Source organism: Pteropus alecto, unplaced genomic scaffold (genome assembly GCF_000325575.1).
Source record: "Pteropus alecto unplaced genomic scaffold, ASM32557v1 scaffold25, whole genome shotgun sequence".
NCBI lineage: Eukaryota > Metazoa > Chordata > Mammalia > Chiroptera > Pteropodidae > Pteropus > Pteropus alecto.
In genome coordinates, this window is record NW_006441955.1 from 12,867,900 (window position 1) to 12,889,000 (window position 21,101).

The following is a 21,101-nucleotide window of genomic DNA, read 5'->3' on the forward strand; positions in this document are numbered from 1 at the left end:
AATAGCATGTACTCTCTAGACACATCTCTTAAAAACTAAATGTCAATAAAACACACAAACATTTGCTCAATTAAATGGACCTTCATCTTGAGAACTCAAATGCGACAGTGGCGGTCAAGTACAAATTTGGAACGTAATACTACACACTCTACTACTTAACTTTCAGATGATTTCAGATAATCAATAAAAAAAAAAATTTCTACTAGAAGGAAAGGACTCTGGTTATATTAACGTAACAACTGCATTAGTATTTTTTTCTATGATATTGCGATAGCACAAGTATTTCCTCAATAGAGCAAGCATTTGATGTAAATAATCTCACTTGTTCAGCACAATAATTTGTTGTTCGATTCCTAATTGCTAGAAACTACCATACTATCTGTATATCCTCATTTATCCCTATAGAGGATTTGAAAAGACCAGGTCCCTCTTGGGATAGCAATATACAAGAATAAGTGAACAACCACGTGTGTGTGTGTGTGTGTGTGTGTGTGTGTGTGCGCGCGCGCGCGCGCACGGCAGGGGAAATGTTTACTTAAATGCGAAAATCTCTAACATTATGTTTAGCTTAACAATAATTTTTTTTTAAAAGATCTTGGATAAATCTCTAAAAGCATATTCTTAAATGTAAAAATAAAAATAAAAAATTAAACTGAAAAATATATATTTTACATATATCCTTTTAGACAGCTCTTTCTTAATTGTCTGATAATAACCATAAAAATTAGAAGCAAAGGGTATTAATAGGAAATCTGTCACTTTCAGAATACACTTCTTTTTCCTATGGTTTCTCAACTCAGTCAGTCAAATGTCTGCTCCAATCAGCTCTATAACAGAGTGTTTATAGTTCAAACTAAAGACACTGAGATATATTAAAAGATCTCTCAAGATCATTCTCAATCTTACATGCTACAAATTTATTCTCATACTTGAAAAGTTTATACCCAGAATAGAAAATAATTAGTTTTTGGACAATTATCCTTACCAATGCTAAACTCTTCAAATGACAAAGCATTCAAACACAAAAACCAAAATAAAGAAGTTATCTTAAAGAGTTACTAATACATGTTTATAAAATTTCCATAAATTCGGTTAGTAAAACCATACTAACTTATAATTTATAAAATCCACTTAAATCTTTTGATGTATTAACTTTTCCATCTCCTCCAAGAGGAGTATCTGATGTAGTACAACTTGATACATACTTCAGAGAAAAAAATATGCTATCTTATTTAGTAAGATGTCTTTTCACTTGGTATAAGCTCTCTATCCAACTCCCATTCAAGTCCTATAACATGTCTAGATTTTCTATGTTGGCCCTAGTTTCTATCGCTTCATAGACATAATACTCTAAGATATCATATCTATCAAGCATTAACACTTAGGTCAATTTTAAGATACTAAAATAATTATTAAATGAGGATAAATAATGCTGTACATTTTGAGGCAAATAATAAGGTAAATAAAGATGTTCTACTTGCTTCAATAAAAATGTAGTAACCAATTATCTAGCACGGAATATTTTTTTCACATTATATATAATTATGAATGCTGTTGTGCTATCATCCCAAATGATGAATATAGAAAATAAAATAAGAAGACCTGGGTTTAAGTCCAAATAAGTTTTTAAATCTCAGCTTTATTTCTCTTACTTATAAGTGGAGATAAATAAGTAATACTCCCAGGATTCTATAATTTATATGATTCTTGACACTGAATAAAATAACTTAAATGAAAACAATTTAATACTATAAAGCTCTAAATAAATGTTATCATAATCAGCATATCACATTAAAGCTCAGAATACCAGGGATAAAGAAAACAATTCAAATAAGCCTTCAAAGGAAAAATATGACATAAACAAAGTATTGGCAATCAGAATTATATTGAAGTACTCAAAAGCATCACTTAAAACCAAAAGATAGTTGTGTTATGTTTTTAAAATTATGACAAAATGACTTACAACTTAGAACTCTGTACCCAGCAAAATTAACAATTCTGGAGTAAGAATAAAATAAAGATATTTTCAGATGCAAAAGATCTCAAAAAATTCACCCCCATACGCCCTATTTCAAGAAGATACTGATGGCTCTCGGAGAGAAATGAGTAAACCAAGAAAGAAATATATATATATATGATATAAGGGCTCCACTGTAGAAGAAATGCAAAAAAAAAAAAAAAAAATTCCAGGAAAATGGTAAATAGGCTCCAAGACAACAAATGTACAGTAAGCCAAGTGAGCCTAGGAAAGCTCCTCTGCTTTGTAACTTCTAATTTAGTTGCAAGGAAAACTAAGAAAGTTGCAAGAATGGAAACGATTGATTAGCTGATACATTTTACTGTATTGCAAAAAGCATTACAGAGAATTTTAGTAATAACATATAGAAAAATAGGGAAACTAAATAATGTTACTACTCCACAGAAAATAAAAAGCTATATAAAACAAATGAGAGAATAAAATCATAGTAATCTATGAGGTTCAGGTGTAAAAACAGTTATCTGATAATCACAAACATGTAAAAAAATAACATCAATTTAATGAAAAACTGGGATATGACTATATCTGGAAGAGATAATAAGTATATATTTTTTTTTCTGGACTTATGCACATATATACATATTATCTGGAAGGAGGATATAAGAGTTACATCTTCATCTTCTGTAAGTCAATAGTCATTGAAAATTGAAAAAGAATCTGGGGGATGCGGAGTGGGTGAAATAGGTGAAAGGAGTCAAAAGGAACAAACTTCCAGTTACAAAATAAGTACGTGATGGGGATGTAATGTACAGAATGGCGACTACAGTTATTGTACAGCATGGTGATTGTACTGCATATTTGAAAGTTGTTAAGAGAACAGATCTTAAAAGTTCTCAAACAAGAAAGAAAAATTCTCTAACTATGTATGGTTATGGATGTTAACTAGACTTACTGTGGTGATCATTTCACAATATATACAAATATGGAATCATGCTATACACCTGAAATTAATATAAAGTTCCTGAGGCCAAAATTTGGGGAATCAAAATGACTTCTTTTCTTTTCTTACACCTCACATTTACTCCTCCAACAAGTTTTGTAGGCTCTACTTTCAAAATGTATCCCGAATCCAATATTTCTCACCTTTTCCACCTTTAAAACTCTAGTCTAAGTCACCACCTAGATCAGGAGTATTAGGAGTAAAATATGCGAAGACAAGGAAGTCTGGGTTAGAATCTTATGTCTGAGCTGCCCTGTTAGATGTCCCGACAGATATGTCAAGTCACGGTCTCAGCATTCACAAATAAAGGGAGCATCATTTATAAAAAATACACATAAATGGTACCCTGGAGTTATGTAGTGTTCAGCCTGAAAAGCCTATCCAACAACCTCATGTCAAGTATTCTCTAAGTAGCATATACTCACCAAATATTATTAATTCTTTAAATACAGTGTAGGCACATAAACTTGATTAATGTGTAATGCTAAATTCCGCTAATAAGAATATTTGAGGAAATATAGTAACTAGGAGTTCAAATATTTTAACCTAATAGTCCATGATTCAAATGCTAGATCCACCATACTCAAGTATACTTAAACTCTCTATCCCTCAGTTTATTCACTTCTAAAAAGGTAACACCTACTTCCAACTATGAGGACCAAGAAGGATAATGTATGTAATGTAATTAACGTTATAGCTAGCACAGAGTAAAAGCTTAATAGAGCAGCAGTAATAAAATCAGGTAGTAAGAAATGGAATATGTGACAAAGCTACAGAATATTTTTGGAAAGTTGCATTCTATTTCTACTTTAATATTATAACATATAAGTTATCTTATTTCAGAATTCCCCAAAATTAAAGTGTGTTACCTGTAAGTAGTGTTTGGAACATAAACATCCCTGGCAGGAAACTCCAAAATTTCTCTGGTAGGTCTAACTCTACTGTCAGGGTAAAGCTTCACTTGAAGTAGCTCTGGGGTTAGGCAATAATGGGGATTTTCAGGTGCCGGAGAAATGTCTATCTTCAGCTGAGCTGCATATAAAGATATATTGTAAAAACGATGTAAACATAATAAATAAAAACTTCATGTTAAAAATGTTTTTGGAAGGTTTAGACCCCATTTTTGCAATTGTGAGAAGAAACCAAAATTACTATCATCTCAGACCTCTAAATTACTTCATTTTATCAAGTCTCAAACTTATAAATTACTGAGAAAGATATAAATACATGTAAAATACTAAATGAATGAATGGACGAATGAATGAACGAAATAATGAATGAAAAGGAAGAAGCAAAATGAAAGATGAAAACAGAAGAATCTAGCATAGGAACAAGCCAACATTTCCAAGATTAAATATTTAATTTAAACTCGGTAGTCTTCAAAATAGTTTTACTCTAGAATGGTTTGCTTTCATCACAATATGAATCTATTTCTGAATATTTACCATTCCATGAATTTCTTTTCTTTCCTCTAGAAAATAATTTTAAGCCACAATATTATTCGTCATTCTCATTCAGTACTCAAATCCTGCGTCCAAACTGTTAGACCACATAAGAGTAGAATAATGAGAAGACTGATCAGCACTGAGCACAGAAAGACATGTGCCAGATAAGAGAAAAAAAAAGAATACACAATTACAAACAATACAATATATTAGTGATAACAGTTATAGTCTTTTCTACTCAAAATTTTGATATACCTGTAATTGGTCTTAGTCTCCGTAAAACAGAAGATGGCCTTCTCATATCAGCAAGGAATTTGTACAGATCTTCATCACTTAAGCGGTCTCCTTCCTGAATTTAAAAACGAAAAAAATAATTTGCTAAAACAAATATAATAGATTGAAATGAACTATATGGCTCTTCTTTCTTCAATTTAGTCAGAATGAAAAGTAAAATAAAATCATGATTAAAAATAAACATGCTGACCTACTTCCTTTTATGCTTTCAAATTTTATTGAGTTATGATACTGTTATTTTTAAATTTTATATAATTACTTATAGCCTATAATTTATGTCTATAAATTATTATAGGATCCTCTAAAATATAGAAAATCAACACAAGTTGATGAAAAGAAAGAATATAAACACAATTCAAAATGTGTGTGTGTGTGTGTGTGTGTGTGTGTATGTGTGCGCGCGCGCGTGTATGGCAGCCTTATAAATTTGTTATTATTGAATTTATATGTGTCTTTTCAACTTGATATTACCAAATTTCTTAGATGCAAACTATAAAGCATTGGCTAAATTTGAAAAAGAAAAGACATGACAACAAAAAACTACTCTTAAAGAAAAGGACAATGATCCTGAGACTAAGACCAGAAAGAAAACTCTGAGAAGACTTCAATCAATGGGAAAAGAGACAAACAAAACCATACTATATCTAATTAATATAAAATTTTCAATTAATAATTTTAATAATGTATTTTCTTTTTACAATTAAAAAGGTAGAGATTGATTTTATTCTTTTATTCGAGTCAGTTTTTAGATTTTATTAATCCAAAGCTCCTGCATTTGATATCTTACTGTTTTTAATGCATAGTTCATATATTATCTTTTTATCTTACTTCGTAGTGAATATATTTAAGGCTATTTTATTACCATGAGCTCACCCTGAGCCATATCCCTTTGGCTCACTGCTGTATTCTAAAGGGGGTACAGAACTGATCTTCCTTTACCCCATTATCTAGAAAAGTGATTTTTAACTTCTAAGGGGTTGGAGATTTTTGTTAATACTTTTATAAATAGGTTTTAGGTTTGATTTATGGTTAGAGAATTTGACTTCATGAGGATTTTTTTCAGTGACCTAATATATGATTATTATAAATGTTCCATCATTTGCTAAAACAGTATATTCTCTCCTTTTGAGTATAGAATTCATATAGATCTTTAAATGGGCCTTACTTATAATACATTCAGATTATCTCTAGACTTAATTATTTCTGCCTACTTAACCTGTTAAATTGATTATATTATTGGTCTCCATTCTTGGCCCCCTGTTTCTATGCCTTTTGTTAGGTGGGGCATAATTCCCTCCCCAAGCTTGACCATGTGACTTGCTTTGGCCAATAAGCAATCATGGTAGGAGAAACCTGACAAACATATGCACAAAAGTGAGCTTGTTCTCTCTCTTGAACTTTGGCCACTGCTATGAGAACATGACCAAGCTAGCCTGCTAGAGGATGAAAGTAGAAGAGACATGGAAGAGGTCTGAGTCATTTCAGTCTTCTCAGAAGTCAAACTACATCAGCTGACACCACCTAACTTCCAAACATGTGAATGAGCATAGCTGACACCCCTTCTCCACAATACATGTTTACTGTTGCATAATCCTGGAGCAATCGATAACTTATAAACCTTTTAACAAATAGAACAAATGTCCTTAAAACTAATATGTGGGTTTGATTTTGTTTTTAAATCTTCATGTATTTCTAATAATTTTAGCTTGACACATTTCAAATCTGTACATAAACAATGATTAGTATATTACAAGCATAGATAGTAATCTCTTATTAATTAAAAAAACAAATTGCTTCTATATCTCATTTATAAGAAACTTGTGCCTTGAATTCTAAAACTGTAATCTCTGCTTTTTACTTAATTTGCATTTGCCTTATGTATAATATCCTAGTTATTTAAAAATACTTATAAAAATTGTATATGCTGCTAAAAAAATATGGAACTGTACAAAATCAAAGGTAATTGCTTTCCATTGCTCCATGTCTCCAGCAATCATTCACTTTTAAGATTTCACAATCACTCTGTGCTAGTTTCTAGCCTCCAGCACATGGTGAATGCTCAAAATATATTTGTTGAATAAATATAGGTGGGTAGGAGGATGGAAGATTCCTTAATTTAAGTTTATAATACCAGTTCAATGATAAAGCAGCTGAAGAAATAAAAAAAGAGCTATGGAAATAGTGGCAAAAGTGATATAGCAGCTGAAGAAGTATAAAAAAAGAGAAATGTCATAGCTACAAGGTTCTATCAATTTATTGGGTAAATCTACTGCCCTGTTCCCATAGCTATACTTGGCCTATCACCTCATCTAAGTAACACTGAGTCCTTTTCTAGATTTTCTTCTATTACTGTCCACAGTGAAAAAGACTCTTACCATTTCAGACACTTCTTACCTGCCTTATTTTCCAATTGAGTCTCTCAGAGAAGCTGCCTATAAATGCTATTGATATATAACTATGAAAGGGGCTTCAAATAGATTGCTATCTGTCAGCTCATGGCACATGCTGTCCTAAAATCTTGCTTTTTGAAGCTATAAAGTCTCAGTAAGCCAGGATTTCCTCCTCTTATATAGAGTAACATCTTTAAAAAAAGAATTTTGAGACAATACTTAGTATTTTTCTTTAATCTGATCTAAAATACATACATGGTATCCTTTACCAGTTTGTCTCATTAATATAAATTTTATCTCATTCTTATATGGTTCTGGTCATCTGGACAAAGGCTTTCCCAATTTTCCAATCTTGATTCGCAGTATAAAATTTATTTTACATCAAAATCCAGTATGCACATATACACATGCATACACACACACACAAAAAAAGGGGGGGAAGAAAGAAAGCTCACTGAAGCAATATTTAACCTCATAATGTGTAATGCACTATTATATTTTTGTTCCACTACTTTTTTTTTTCAAGCGGGGTGTTATCTACTAAATTTCCACTATCGTTAATGGATTATAACCAGCATTTGAAAAATACTGATTTGATTCATGAATTGAAGTGTAGGTAACATACTCGCAAAGAATAAAATATCTTTAAGAACTTCATGGACATATAAACTCACCTGTAAAAACAACGATGGTATTTTAGCATAGAAATGCACTATTAGGACCTCAAAGTTCTACTCCATATACCATGGATGTGATAGGTGAGGTAAAAAAAAAAGCTTGCATGGGGAGGACAGATGTAACAACAGAATCTTTCTGACTAAACAAACCATCAATGTTTAGGAAAAATTAAAATATTATAATTAAAAAATAGGATATAGAAGTGGAGACTGATTTTGAGGCATTATTACCTAATGTTGTTTAATGATAAAATGGTTATAAATCTTATTGTTTATTTTTAAATTTTTTATTTGTTCTATATTTTTTCTCAGTTTTTTCAAATTTCTTGAAATCATAATCAATTATTACATGTACATGTACTACATGAGCATGTACAATTATGACTTTTCTGAAACCAAAATAAATTGATGTACAAATAACCCCCTAGAATTCCTTCATGACAGAACAATACCTGCTTAAAAAAATTCGTCACAGTGAGTGTAGCAGGTCGAAAGCTGGTCAAGTTACAAGCATCATCTCCACTTGTTGTCCTTTCAAGTGATCGTCTACCAACGATACTAGAATTCCTCCTCTCTGACCAAGACCCTTTTCGTTCTATCAAGGAAAAAAAGTAAGATATTAATTTTCATAATATTTAACATTTGTTTTAAAGCAACCATGCTTTGAGCAGGTCTATTAGGCACCATTTTTCTGACAGCATTTGCTCACTTCATGTCTCTGTGTCATTTTGATAATTCTCACAATATTTCAAACTTTTTCATTGTTATTGTATTTGTTATGGTGATCTGTAATCAGTGATCTTTGATGTTATTATTGTAATTGTTTTGGAGTACTACAAATGGTACCCATATAAAATACCAAACTTAATAAATATCGTATGTGTTTCGACTGCTCCAATGAACAGTTGTTCCCCATCAGTCACTCTCTCCTTGGTCCTTCCTATTCTCTGGGACACAACAATATTGAAATCGGGCCAGTTAATAACTTACAATGGCCTCTATGTGATCAAGTGAAAAGAAGAGTAGCATTTCCCTCAATTTAAATCAAAAGCTAGAAATGATGAAGCTCAGTGAGGAAGACATGTGGAAAGCTGGGACAGGCTAAAAGTCAGGCCTCTTGCATCAAACAGCCAAACTGTGAATGTAAAAGAAAAGGTCTTGAAGGAAATTTAAAAGTGCTACTCCAGTGAACACACAAAAGTTAAGAAAGCAAAACAGTTTTATTGTTGATATGGAGAAAGTTTTAGGAATCCATACAGAGGATCAAACCAGCCACAACACTCCCTTAAGCCAAAGCCTAAGGTGCAAACTACCTTCAATTATATGAAGGCTGAGAGAGGCAAGGAAGCTGCAGGAGAAAAGTTTGAAGCTAACAGAGAGTTTGAACCAAGCTAGCATAGTTCATAAAGTTTAAGGAAAGAAGTCCTCTCCATAATGTAAAAGTGCAAGGTGAAGCAGCAAGTGTGCCATTGTAGAAGCTGTGGCAAGTTATCCAGGAGAGCTGGCTGAGGTAATTATTGAAGGTGGCTACACTAAACAACAGATTTTCAATGCAGACAAAACAGCCTGATATTGTAAGAAAATGCCATCTAAGACTTTCATAGCTAGTGAAGAGAAGTTAATGCCTGGTTTCAAAGCTTCAAAGAATAGGCAGACTCTCTAATTAGGAGCTAATGCAGCTGGTGACTTTAAATTTAAGCCAATGATTATTTACCATTCTGAAAATTCTAGGGCCATTAAGAATTACGCTGTCTACTCTGCCTGTGCTTTATAAATGGATCAACAAAGCCTGGATGACAGTACATCCATTTCCAACATGGCTTACTGAATATTTTAAGCCCACTGTTAAGATCTACTGCTCAGGGGGCGGGAAAAAAGATTCCTTTCAAAATGTTAGTGGTCATTGACAATGTGCCTGGTCACCCACAAGTATTGTTGGAGATGTACAAGATTAATATTATTTTCATGCCTGCTAATACAACATCCATTCTGCAGCCCATGGATCAAGTAGTAATTTCAACTTTGAAACTTTATTATTTAAGAAATACACTTCATTAGGCTATAGCCGCCATAGTGATTTTTCTGATAGATCTGGGCAAAGTAAATTGAAAACCTTCTGGAAATATTCATCATTCTACATGCCATTAAGAATATTCACGATTCATGGGAAGAGGTCGAAAAATCAATATTAACAAGATTTTGGAAGAAGTTGACTTACAGCTCTCATGAATGACTTTGGGGAGTTGAAGACTTCAGTGGAGGAAGTAACTGCAGATGTAGTGAAAATAGCAAGAGAACTAGAATTAAAAGTGAAGCCTGACTATGTAACTGAACTGCTACAATCTCATGATAAAACTTTAACAGGTGAGGAGTTGCTTCTTATGGATGAGCAAAAAAAGTGGTTTCTTAAGACAGACTCTACTCCTGCTAAAGATGCTATGAAGACTGTTGAAATGACAACAAAGAATTTAGAATATTACATAAACTTACATGATAAAGCTGCAGGAAGGTTTGAGAGGATTGACTCCAATTTTGAAAGAAGTTCTACTATGGGTAAATGCTACCATACAGCAGTGCATGCTACAGAGAAATCATTAGTGAAAGAAGAACTGAATCGATGTGGCAAACTTGATTGTTGTCTTATTTTAAGAAACTGCCACAGCCACTCCAACCTTCAGTGACCACCATTCTGATCAGTCAGCAGCCATCAACATTGAGGCAACATCCTCAACCAGCAAAAAGATAACAACTCACTGAAAGCTCAGATGATGGTTAGCGTTTTTTAGCGATATTTTTCAATTAAGGTAGGTACATTGTTTTTTTAGACATAATGCTATTGCACACTTAACAGACTACAGTACAGTCTAAACATAACTTTAATATGCATGGGAAACCAAAAAACCTGTGTGACTTGCTTTATTGCAATATTTGTAGTAGGCTGGAACCAAACCTGAAATATCTCTGATGTACGCCTGTACTAGCCATAAAAAAATAAATTCAATAAGACCGAAATCATATAAAATGTGTTCTACAAGAAAGTGAAATTAAACTATAAATCAATAACAGAAGAAAATTAGGGAAATTCATAAACAAGTGAAAAGTAAACAGCACATCCTTTAATAACCAAAGGGTCAAAAAAGAAATAACATGAGAAATTAGAAAATACTTAAGATGTATAAAAATCAAAACTTAACATCCCAAAATACATAGAATATCACTAAAGCCATGCTCAGAAAGAAATTCATACATACAAATGCCTATATTAAAAGACATCTCAAATTAATAATTTAACCTTACATCTCAAGAAACTAGAAAAAGACAATAGACTATATAGATGTCAAATTATAATGTACTCCTGAAAATTATATAATTGTATTAACCAGTGTTACCCCAATAAACTTTAAAAAAAGGAAAAAAAAAGAAAGAAAGTATAATAAATTATTTAAAAAAGAAACTAGAAAAACAAAACTAAACCCAAAGCAAGCATTACAAGGGAGACAAAAAAAAAAAAACAGCTAAACAGAAATAAATTAAATAAAAACTAGAAAAACAATAAGAAAAAAATCAATAAAACCAAAAATTGGTTCTTCAAAAAGATAAAATTTTAAAAACTTCAGATAAACTGATGAAGAAAAAATAGAAAAGATTCAAATTACTAAAATCAATAATAAAGAAGGAACATCATTACAGACCTTAGAAAGAATAAATTGTAATACTATGAATAACTATAGGTCAACAGTTAAGATTAGATAACAATTAGATAATTTAAATGAAATGGAATTTCTAGATAGATATGCAGTACTGCAAATGACTCAAGATAAAAGAGAAAATGTGCTAGATCTAAAACAAGTAAAGAGATCTAATTAGTAATTAAAAAAAAACTTACATGAGGAAAAACCAAGCCAAGACAGCTTCACTAGTGAGTTCTTCTAAACTTTCAAAGTAGAATACCAATCCCTCCCAAACTCTTCCAAAAAACGAAGGAACAATTCACAACTCATTCTATGAAGCCAGTATTACCCTGATACTAAAACCAGACAGAGACATCATAAAATAGAAAACTACAGACCAATATCCCTTATGAATTTCGAAGCAAGAATACTAAGTAAATAGTAGTAAACAGACTCTAATGGCACATATAAAGATTATATACTATGACCAAATGGAACTCTCCCAGAACTGTAAGACTAGTTTAACATCCAAAAACCAATCAATTAATGACTGCAAACAAAGGTGAAGTGAAAAAAGAATTGGCCATTTGAAGTATCTGGACATACAAAATGAACAATTTCAGTGCAAAAAGACTAAGTATGTTTTGTGAAAAGTTTATACCTCAATCTTTACTACTGTATTTTTAAAATCAAAAGTTATTGCCAAGTTTAAAAAAAAGGTAATAGAAGTTTAATTGCTGCTTATTAAAGCAACTTTTTATAAACATTTGTACCATATTTAAAAGGTCAAATTCATTCAACTAAGAACCAAATACGTAAAGACCTTAAATGTGATGTTTGCTATGGGTTCTTTTCGGCCAAGAAATTAAAGCACAGGTGACCAGTATAAAAAATACAATCCTAAAGATCATAAACCTTGACATAGTTAAAAGCTGATCGGAAAGAATGAATTTATTTATAGTTTCCCAACAAAAGTTCTAAGATTTTTTTTTTACCTCTGCGTCAGTGCATTTCTATTTATATTAAAAGGTGCTAGAATGTTCCAATTTGTATTTTCTGATCCTTTAAGTCCCTCTATAGAATTACCCACAGAAATTACATTTATAAATACCAAAGATGTATCAGTTCTTAAATTTTCTAGATTACACCAATAAAATATTTTAAGTTTTCCTATGGGGGAAAAAAAAAACCATACTACAAGAATACAGGACAAAAACCATAGAAATTATCTAAATAGAGGCAGAGAACACATTTGACAAAAGTCAACAAACTTTCATGATAAAACACTAAAATAGTTAGGAATAGAAGGAAACTTCCTCACCCTACTAAATTGCATCTATGAAAGTCCTACAGCAAACAGCAGACTGGATGGTGAAAGAAAGATTGAATACATTCCCCCTAAAGTCAAGAACAAGACAAGGATATCCACTCTTGCCACTTCTATTTAGTATTGTACAAGAGGTTCCATTCAACACAATTAGAAAAGAAAAAGAGATAAAAAACATTTAGACTGCAAATGTAAAAGTAAACCTATTTTTATCTGCGTATGACATGACCTTGTATATAGAAAATCCTAAAGAATCCAGAAAATTTAAAAAAATGGAATTAATAATCATGTTCAAAGAGTTTCAAAGTACAAGATGAATATTTAAGAGTCAATTGCATTTTTGTACACTAGAAATGAACATTTTGCAAATAAAATTAAGATAACAATTCTATTTAAAACAGCATCAAAAACCAATAAAATACTTGGGTATATATTTAACAAGAAAGGGTAAGACTTGTACACTGAAAACTATAAAACATTGAAAAAAATTTTAAGATCTAAATAAATAAAAAAACATTCCTTGTTCAGGGATTGCAAGACTTAATATTGTTAATAGGGCTCCAGAAACTGATCTACAGATTCAATGTAATTCCTATCAAAATTCCAGTTGCCTTTATGCAAAAACTGACAACTGATCTTAAACTTCATAAGGAAATATAAGGGACCCAAAATAGTTGAAACGATCTTGAAAGAGGATAAAAAAATGTTGGAGGACTCACTTTTCCCAATTTCAAAATTTACTGCAAAGCTAAAATAATAAAGACGGTGTAATAGTAGCATAAGCTCAGACATAAAATCAATGATATAGAATTGAGAGTGCAGAAATAAAATCTATACATCTTCAGTCAACTGATTTTCAACAAGAATGCCAAGACCATTCAATGGGAGAAAGAATAGTCTTCTCAACAAATGGTGTCGGAACAACTAGATATCTTCATAAAAAGAAATTAAGTTGGACCCTTACTTCTCACCATGTACAAAAATTAACTCAAAATGGATTATTCCTAAATATAAGAGCTATAACTATAAAACTGTTAGACAAAACTATACAAGTAAATCTTCTTAATCTTGGGTTAGGTAACACTTTCTTAGATATGACACCGAAAGCACAACCAACTAAGGAAAAATCATATAAAACAAACTTCATCAAAATTCAAAACTTATGTGCTGCAAACGATACCACCGAAGGTAAAAAATACAACCTACAAATTAGGAGAAAACATTTGCAAATCCTTTATTAGATAAGGGGTTTGTATCCAGAATAAAGAACTCTAATTCAGTGATAAGAATATGAAAAAGCCACTTTTGAACTAAGTAATAAAACAAAAAAAGCCATTAAAAAATGGGCAAAAGATACAACTACACAGTTCTCCAAAGAAGATATAAAAATAGCCAATGCACACAAAACAATACTCAACACCATTAGCTATCAGGAAAAGGCAAATTAAAGCCACAATAAGATACCACTTCACCTATACTAGAATGGCTGAACAGATAACAAAAGTGCTGGCAAAGATATTGAAAAATGGGAACCTTCATTCACTGTTAGCAGAATTTTTAAATGGTGCAGCCACATTGGAAAACAATCTGATAATTCTTCAAAAGGTTTAACATAGAAGTATCATATGACCCAGTAATTTCTCTTGTAGCTTGCTATATATAGCCAAGAGAAATGAATATGTATGTCCATACAAAAGTTTTTACATGAATGTTCATTGCAGCATTATTCATAACAACCAGAGTTAAAATAACTCAAATGTCCATCAACTGAAGAATGAAAAAATAAAATGTGATATATTAATACAATGGACTATTATTCGGCAATAAAAAGATAAAAAATACTGATACATACTACAACATGGACAAACCTTTAAAACATTTTGCCAAAAGAAGCTAATCACAAAACACTACATATTGTATAATTCTACTCATATGAAATTACTGGCGCAGGCAAATCCATACACACTAAGTAGAATAGAAATTGTTTAGGGTTGGGTTTGGGGATTTGGGGAGAAGGGAAAGTGACTGCTAATGACTACAAAAGTGTTCTGTAATTAGATTGTGGTGATGGTTACAGAACCTTGTGACTATACCAAAAAACACTGGAATTATATACTTTAAATGGGTGAATGGTATTGTATGTGAATGGTACATCTCAATAAAATTGTTAAAAAAAATAAGGCAAAGAAATATTCTTTTATGCCTCATTACGTTACAAAGTCTACAAATAAAACAAGTCCATGTAAGAAAACAGAAAAAATTATAGTTAGAAATATTTTATGTAAAACAGTCTTACCTCCAGTGCTTATTTCTACCTCTGTAGAATCTCTTTCCAAACTCCCAGCACTGCTAACAATATTCATTAAATGGATCGCAGTCCAAGCAAAAGGCATGCGATATTTCCCAAGTCTTTGGCAAAACTGATCGGCTTGACTTTTCAGCTTCTCCAATTTTTCTTTATTCTGCAAAACAAAACTTTATACATTATATGATTATGCTCAAAAAAAATGAATTAAAGGTTATTTTATAATAAATAGGTTAAGAATTCTCAGTTCTCAGCAAAGATGGAAAAATAACTTGATCCTTTCAGAGATTAACAGTGTATTATCTTAACCACTGAACAACCTCAACATGTTCTACAAATGTATATATAGAATAAGTCTTTGAAATTTTTGTGATTACCTCATCTTTGGAGAAAAGAAAGGAGAACAAATGTGAAACATGTTATGTACTGCAAGTATTACTTTATGAAAGGAAACATAACCATGTTCTAGTCAGCAACTGCAAACTACAAAATATTCTAGGTTATGCCTTCCTGAATTTTAATATTCTAAAAAAGATGGAAGCAGTTAATCCACTTTGAAATAATCCATAACTTATGACAATCATGAAGTGCGAGTGAGAGGTAAAAATAGGCCAATAATAAGCCCAGAGTTGTAATAAAAGAAGTAAAGAAAAAAAGTATTACAAAAGAACTAAACTCTGAAAAAAACTAATGGCCCAAACAGTATATGTCTATGTGGAGGATATCCTGAGGCTGGCTCAAGTTTTAGGCTATTCCTGAAACAAATACTAAGGTAGCCAATCAGTGGTCCAAGAGTAAAAACCTATACCAAATATCTCACATATTCTTCTCATACAGAATGTTGGTGAGGTATACCCTAATGACAGATCTAAGATCTAAGATCACCTGTTATTCTTGTAGCTAACTCAGGGTACCTGGAATTTGGTACCTACTGTTGATCAATTATTTTTGCTTTATAAATTTATCCAAAGTCTAGAAATTAGTCATTTCATGGCAAAACAGAGATTATATTTTCTATGTTTACCATTTTCCTTAATTATCTGTAGTTAGAAGCCTAAAATACTTCTGGTTTGCTAAGGAAAGTTCCATCAATATCACTATTTTGTGAAAACAGGAAAGATTTAATTATTTACAAATTAAGCTGAATTAACTACTCGCCAAGAAAAAAGTTTTTTTAAATAATTACTTTGGGAGTGAGAGAGAATTTAAAAAATAGCACAATATATGACACAAGCTAGGTGACAAAGAAAATAAAGAAGAATGTAAGAAAGTTAGTAAGCTAATAGGAAAAATGAATTAATAGTAAAATTTTTTAATATGCTTTGTATAGTATTCTCCCAAATTATAATTTGGGAAACTAGAGGTTATTCAGGGTTGAGTTTGGGGATTTGAGGGGAATGAGGAGTGACTGCTAATGAATACAAAAGTGAGGAAAATGAGAGGTACGATATTCTACCTTGGTGGCATCTGCTTCTTTAAAAATCATATATGGTTCTGCACACTCTCCAATGTCTCCTTGCTGTAGGACTTTTTCTAGCTGTCAAAGACAAAAACATAAGGATTATTTAAGCTAAAAAAGAAAAAAAGCAATCAGTCTGGAATGCAAGGACGGTTCAACGGATAAAATTAATCAGTGTAATACACATCACATTAAAAAAATGACAGTGAAAAAAACACATGATCATCTCAAATAATACAGAAAAGGCACTAGACAAAATTCAGTGAGAGAAACACTTAACAAACTAGAAAAAGAAGAAAGCTACCTCGACATAATAAAGGTCGTATATGAAAAGCCCACAGCTAACATCATATTCAATGGTGAAAGTCTAAAAGCTTTTCCTCTAAGATCAGGAACAAGGTAAGGATGATCACTTTTGCTAATTCTATTCAACATAGTACTGGAAGCTTCAGCCAGAGCAATTAAGCAAGAAATTAAATATATTCAAATTGGAAAGAAAGAAGTAAAATTATCTCTGTTCATAGACAACATGATCTTTTATATAGAAAACCCTAATATTCTATACATCAAAAAAAAAAAAACCTTTAGAACTAATAAATGAATTCAGCAAAGTTGCAGGATACAAAGCACACAAAAATCAGTTGCATTTTTACACACTAACAATGAGCAATTCGAAAAGGAAATTAAAAAAAAATCCCATTTATAATATCAAAAAAAATAAAATACTGCAGAATTAACTAAGAAGGTGAAAATTTGTATTCTAAAAACTATAAAATGGTGGTGAAAAAAATTAAGGAAAATACCAACAAATGGAAAGACACCCCATATTCATGGATTGGAAGGCATAATATAGTTAAGATGTCAATCATACCCAAAGAAATCTATAGATTTAATATAATCTCTATCAAAAACATTTTTTTTTTGCAGAAATAGATAAATTCATCCTAAAATTCATATGGAATCTCAAAGAACTCTTAATAGACAAAACAAACTTTTTTTGAAAAAGAAAAATGTTAGAAGGCTCATATCTATGAATTTCAAAACAATACAAACCAAGGTAATCAAAACAGTGTGGTACTGGCATAAAGATTTATACAAAAATAGATCATTGAGAGAAATCATTTATATAACAAGAAGTTAATACTCAGAATAGAAAACAAAATCCTATAACTCAACAACGAAACAACAGCAATCTGATTTTTAAATGGGCAAAGAACTTGAATAGACATTTGTCCAAGGAATATACACAAATGGCTAACAAGCATATGAAAAGATGCTCAACATAAGGAATCACTAGGAAAATGCAAATAAAATCCACAGTATTATAGCACCTTATATCCATCAGGACAGCTACAATAAAAATAATAACAAATGGCAAGGATATAAAAAAATTGGCACTTTTGTGCACTACTAGTGAAAGGTAAAATGGTACTCAGCTATGGAACACAGTACAAGGTTCCTCAGAAATTAAAAACAGAATTACCATACAATTCATGAAATCTATTTCTGAGTATATATACAATAAATTGAAAGCAGGGACAAAAACAGATATTTGTACACCATGTTCACAGCAGCATTATTCACAATAGCCAAAAGATGGAAGCAACCCAAATGCCTACCAAAAAAAGAGTAGATAAACAAAACATGGTATATATACATACGTACACACACACACACACACACACACACACACACACACACACACACACTCTGAAATATTCTTCAGTCTCAAAAAGGGGAGTGGAGAATTGAAAACATTATGCTAAGAAAAATAAGACAGTCACAAAAAGACAACTACTGTATGATTCCATTCATATGAGGTATCTACAGTAGTCAAATTCATACAAACAGAGAGCAAAACATTGGTTGACAGCAGGTGGGAAGAAGAGAAAATAAGTTGTGTGTAGAGTTTGGTTTTGCAAGAAGAAAATTTCTACAGATTGGTTACACAACAACATGCTCATACTTAATGCTAAACTGTACACAAAAAATGATTAAGATGATAAATTTTGTTATGTGTATTTTACAATTTAAAATATAAATAAAAGTAGCAAGTTGTAAATTCATCTCCATTTAATATAATATCAAAGTACAAAATTACAATTAAAAAAGAATTCACAAAATAATATTCTTTAGTGGTCAATAGAATAGTTTCTATTTATCATTTTTCTCTGAATTGTCTCACTTGACCCCTATATAACGTTTAATGTTTTTTAAAAAAGAAATGGAAATAAAATAGAATGAAAGTCTAGAAACTAAATCAAGTGCATATAGGAATTTAGCACATAATAAACTTGATAATTCAAATTAGTGAATGAAAGATATATAAAGAACTCATACAAAATAAGATAAATAAAAACAATCCAATGAAATGGATATTACACAGGTGTATATTTTTTCTACTTAAAACTTATGTATCCTATGCACACTTAAAATTTATGTATATTATGTATATTACACTACAATCACTTACAAATAAGTTAAAAATGAACTATTTGAAAAATCACTTCACAAAATATTCAAATGGCCATAAATTGGTCAATATTCTTAGTCATCAGAAAACTGTAAATTAAACCAAACTGATATAACCCTGCAGATGTACCAGAAAATAAAATGCATAATAAAATCAAATTAAATTGCAAAATACAATAAAATCTGATGATATTAAGTGTTAAGGGAGGAAATGGAACAACTGAAATTCTTAAGGCCTCCTGAGGGGAGTGAATTCTGGATTAACTATGTTGGAAAACTGGTATTTCTACTAAAACTGAAGACATAATATGATCAATAACTTAATACCTATCTATATACTAAATAGAAATGAAAACATAGTTGTACCAAAATTGACATACAAGAATGTTTAAAGTAGCATTACTCATGATAGCCAAAGCTAGAAATAACTCCAATGTCCATCAACAATTAGAATGAACAAAAATCTCTGATATATTCATATAACAAAATATTAGACAGGATGAAAAGTAAACTACTTCTATATGAATCTTACAGTCATAATTCTTTAGAATGCCAGACACAAGAACATATTCTATGATTCCTTTTATATAATGTTTTACAAGAGGCTAAATGAATCTATGGTGATAAAGTCAGTACAGTAAGAGGGGCACAGAGAAAGCTGTTGGGTAATGTTCTATATCTTGATCTGGATGTTAGTTACATATCTGAGTTAAGTATGTAAAAATTAATGAAGGTGTACAGTTTGTGCATGTTACTAAGCATAAATAAAAGTTTACAAAAAAGATAACCAAATTTCTATTTAACAGTGATAAATAAAATTAAATTCTGTATATAATTTAAAATTTTTAAAATTTAATGATATCATTTTTAATAGAATCAAAAATATCAAATTACCAGGAAGACAGGAGAGGAAAAGACCTAAAAACATGGAGAGATACACCATGTTCAATAACTAGAAAACTCAATAGTTTAAAGATAACTTTCTCAAACTTGTCTGTATATTTAATGCAATCCCAGTCAACATTCCAGGAACCCTTTCTTGAGAGAAAGAGAGTATGCCTACATTGGAGAGAGAGACTGACAAGCAAAATTTTATACAAAAATGTAAAGGGTCAAGAACAGCCAAGCCAATCTTGAAGAATAAAATTGGGGGAAAAGTATACTATTTGTTACAAAGTTGCAATAATTAAAACAGAATAGTACTGGTGCCAAGAAAAGACAAATAGACCAATGGGACAACAACAACAAAAAAGACTCCAGAAAAAGAACCTCAAAAATGTGAACACTTGATTGATGACAAAACAGGCTTTGCAAACGCAGTAGGAAAAAAAAGCAGTCTTTTCAATAAATAGTACTGTGTCATTTGGTCATCCATATTGGGAGGAGGGAACACAATTATCTTCATCTCTATCTCAAGCCAAACACAAAGCCCAATTTCATATAGATTACAGACCTATATGTGAATGGTAAAACAATCTTACAAGAGATCACTTAATAGAACTATGTTCTTGACTTTGAGGGAGGCAAAACTTTCACATACTGAACCCAAAATACCATAGCCATAAATGAAATGTTAATAAATTAGATAATGTGTAAACTATGAACTTTGGTTCATCAAAGAATAAGATTCTGGCAGAAAGCAAACACAGAGTGGCAATAAAAAAAGGTGAGGAATAAAAAGAACCAACAGCAAACTAGCATCTAGAATATATTAATATTCAATAATTAATAAGAAAAAGCACCCAAAACAACCTAATAAAAATGTAGGTAAATGATTTCAAGAGGCATTTCTCAAAAAAGAATATCCAATGACTAATAAGCATATAAAGATGGTCAAATAATTATTAGGGGAAATGCAAATTAAAACCACAGTGAATACCAGAATGGCTATAATTAAGAAGAATGACAAATACCAGTGTTGGTAAGAGTGTAAAATGGTTGACTCACTCTGAGAACCTGTTCTGATGTATTTTACTAGACATTCATCTACTCTATTAGCCAGCAATATCAAACACAAATGAGTATACATGTGCACCAAAAGACTTGTTAAAGAACATTCAGAGAAGCTTTATTCATAATAACC

At 31.1% G+C, this 21,101-nt stretch overlaps 1 protein-coding gene across 1 annotated transcript in view; it reads right to left on the reverse strand.

The window, feature by feature from the left end:
* Positions 1–21,101, reverse strand: part of DOCK7 (dedicator of cytokinesis 7) — a 157,014-nt gene that overhangs the window by 111,747 nt on the left and 24,166 nt on the right. The window contains exons 10-14 of the mRNA XM_015595067.2: positions 16,544–16,624; positions 15,079–15,244; positions 8,237–8,379; positions 4,679–4,772; positions 3,848–4,010 (exon numbers count right to left, since the gene is read on the reverse strand). Coding sequence (XP_015450553.1) covers positions 3,848–4,010; positions 4,679–4,772; positions 8,237–8,379; positions 15,079–15,244; positions 16,544–16,624 — 647 coding nt within the window. The remainder of the gene's footprint in view (positions 1–3,847; positions 4,011–4,678; positions 4,773–8,236; positions 8,380–15,078; positions 15,245–16,543; positions 16,625–21,101) is intronic.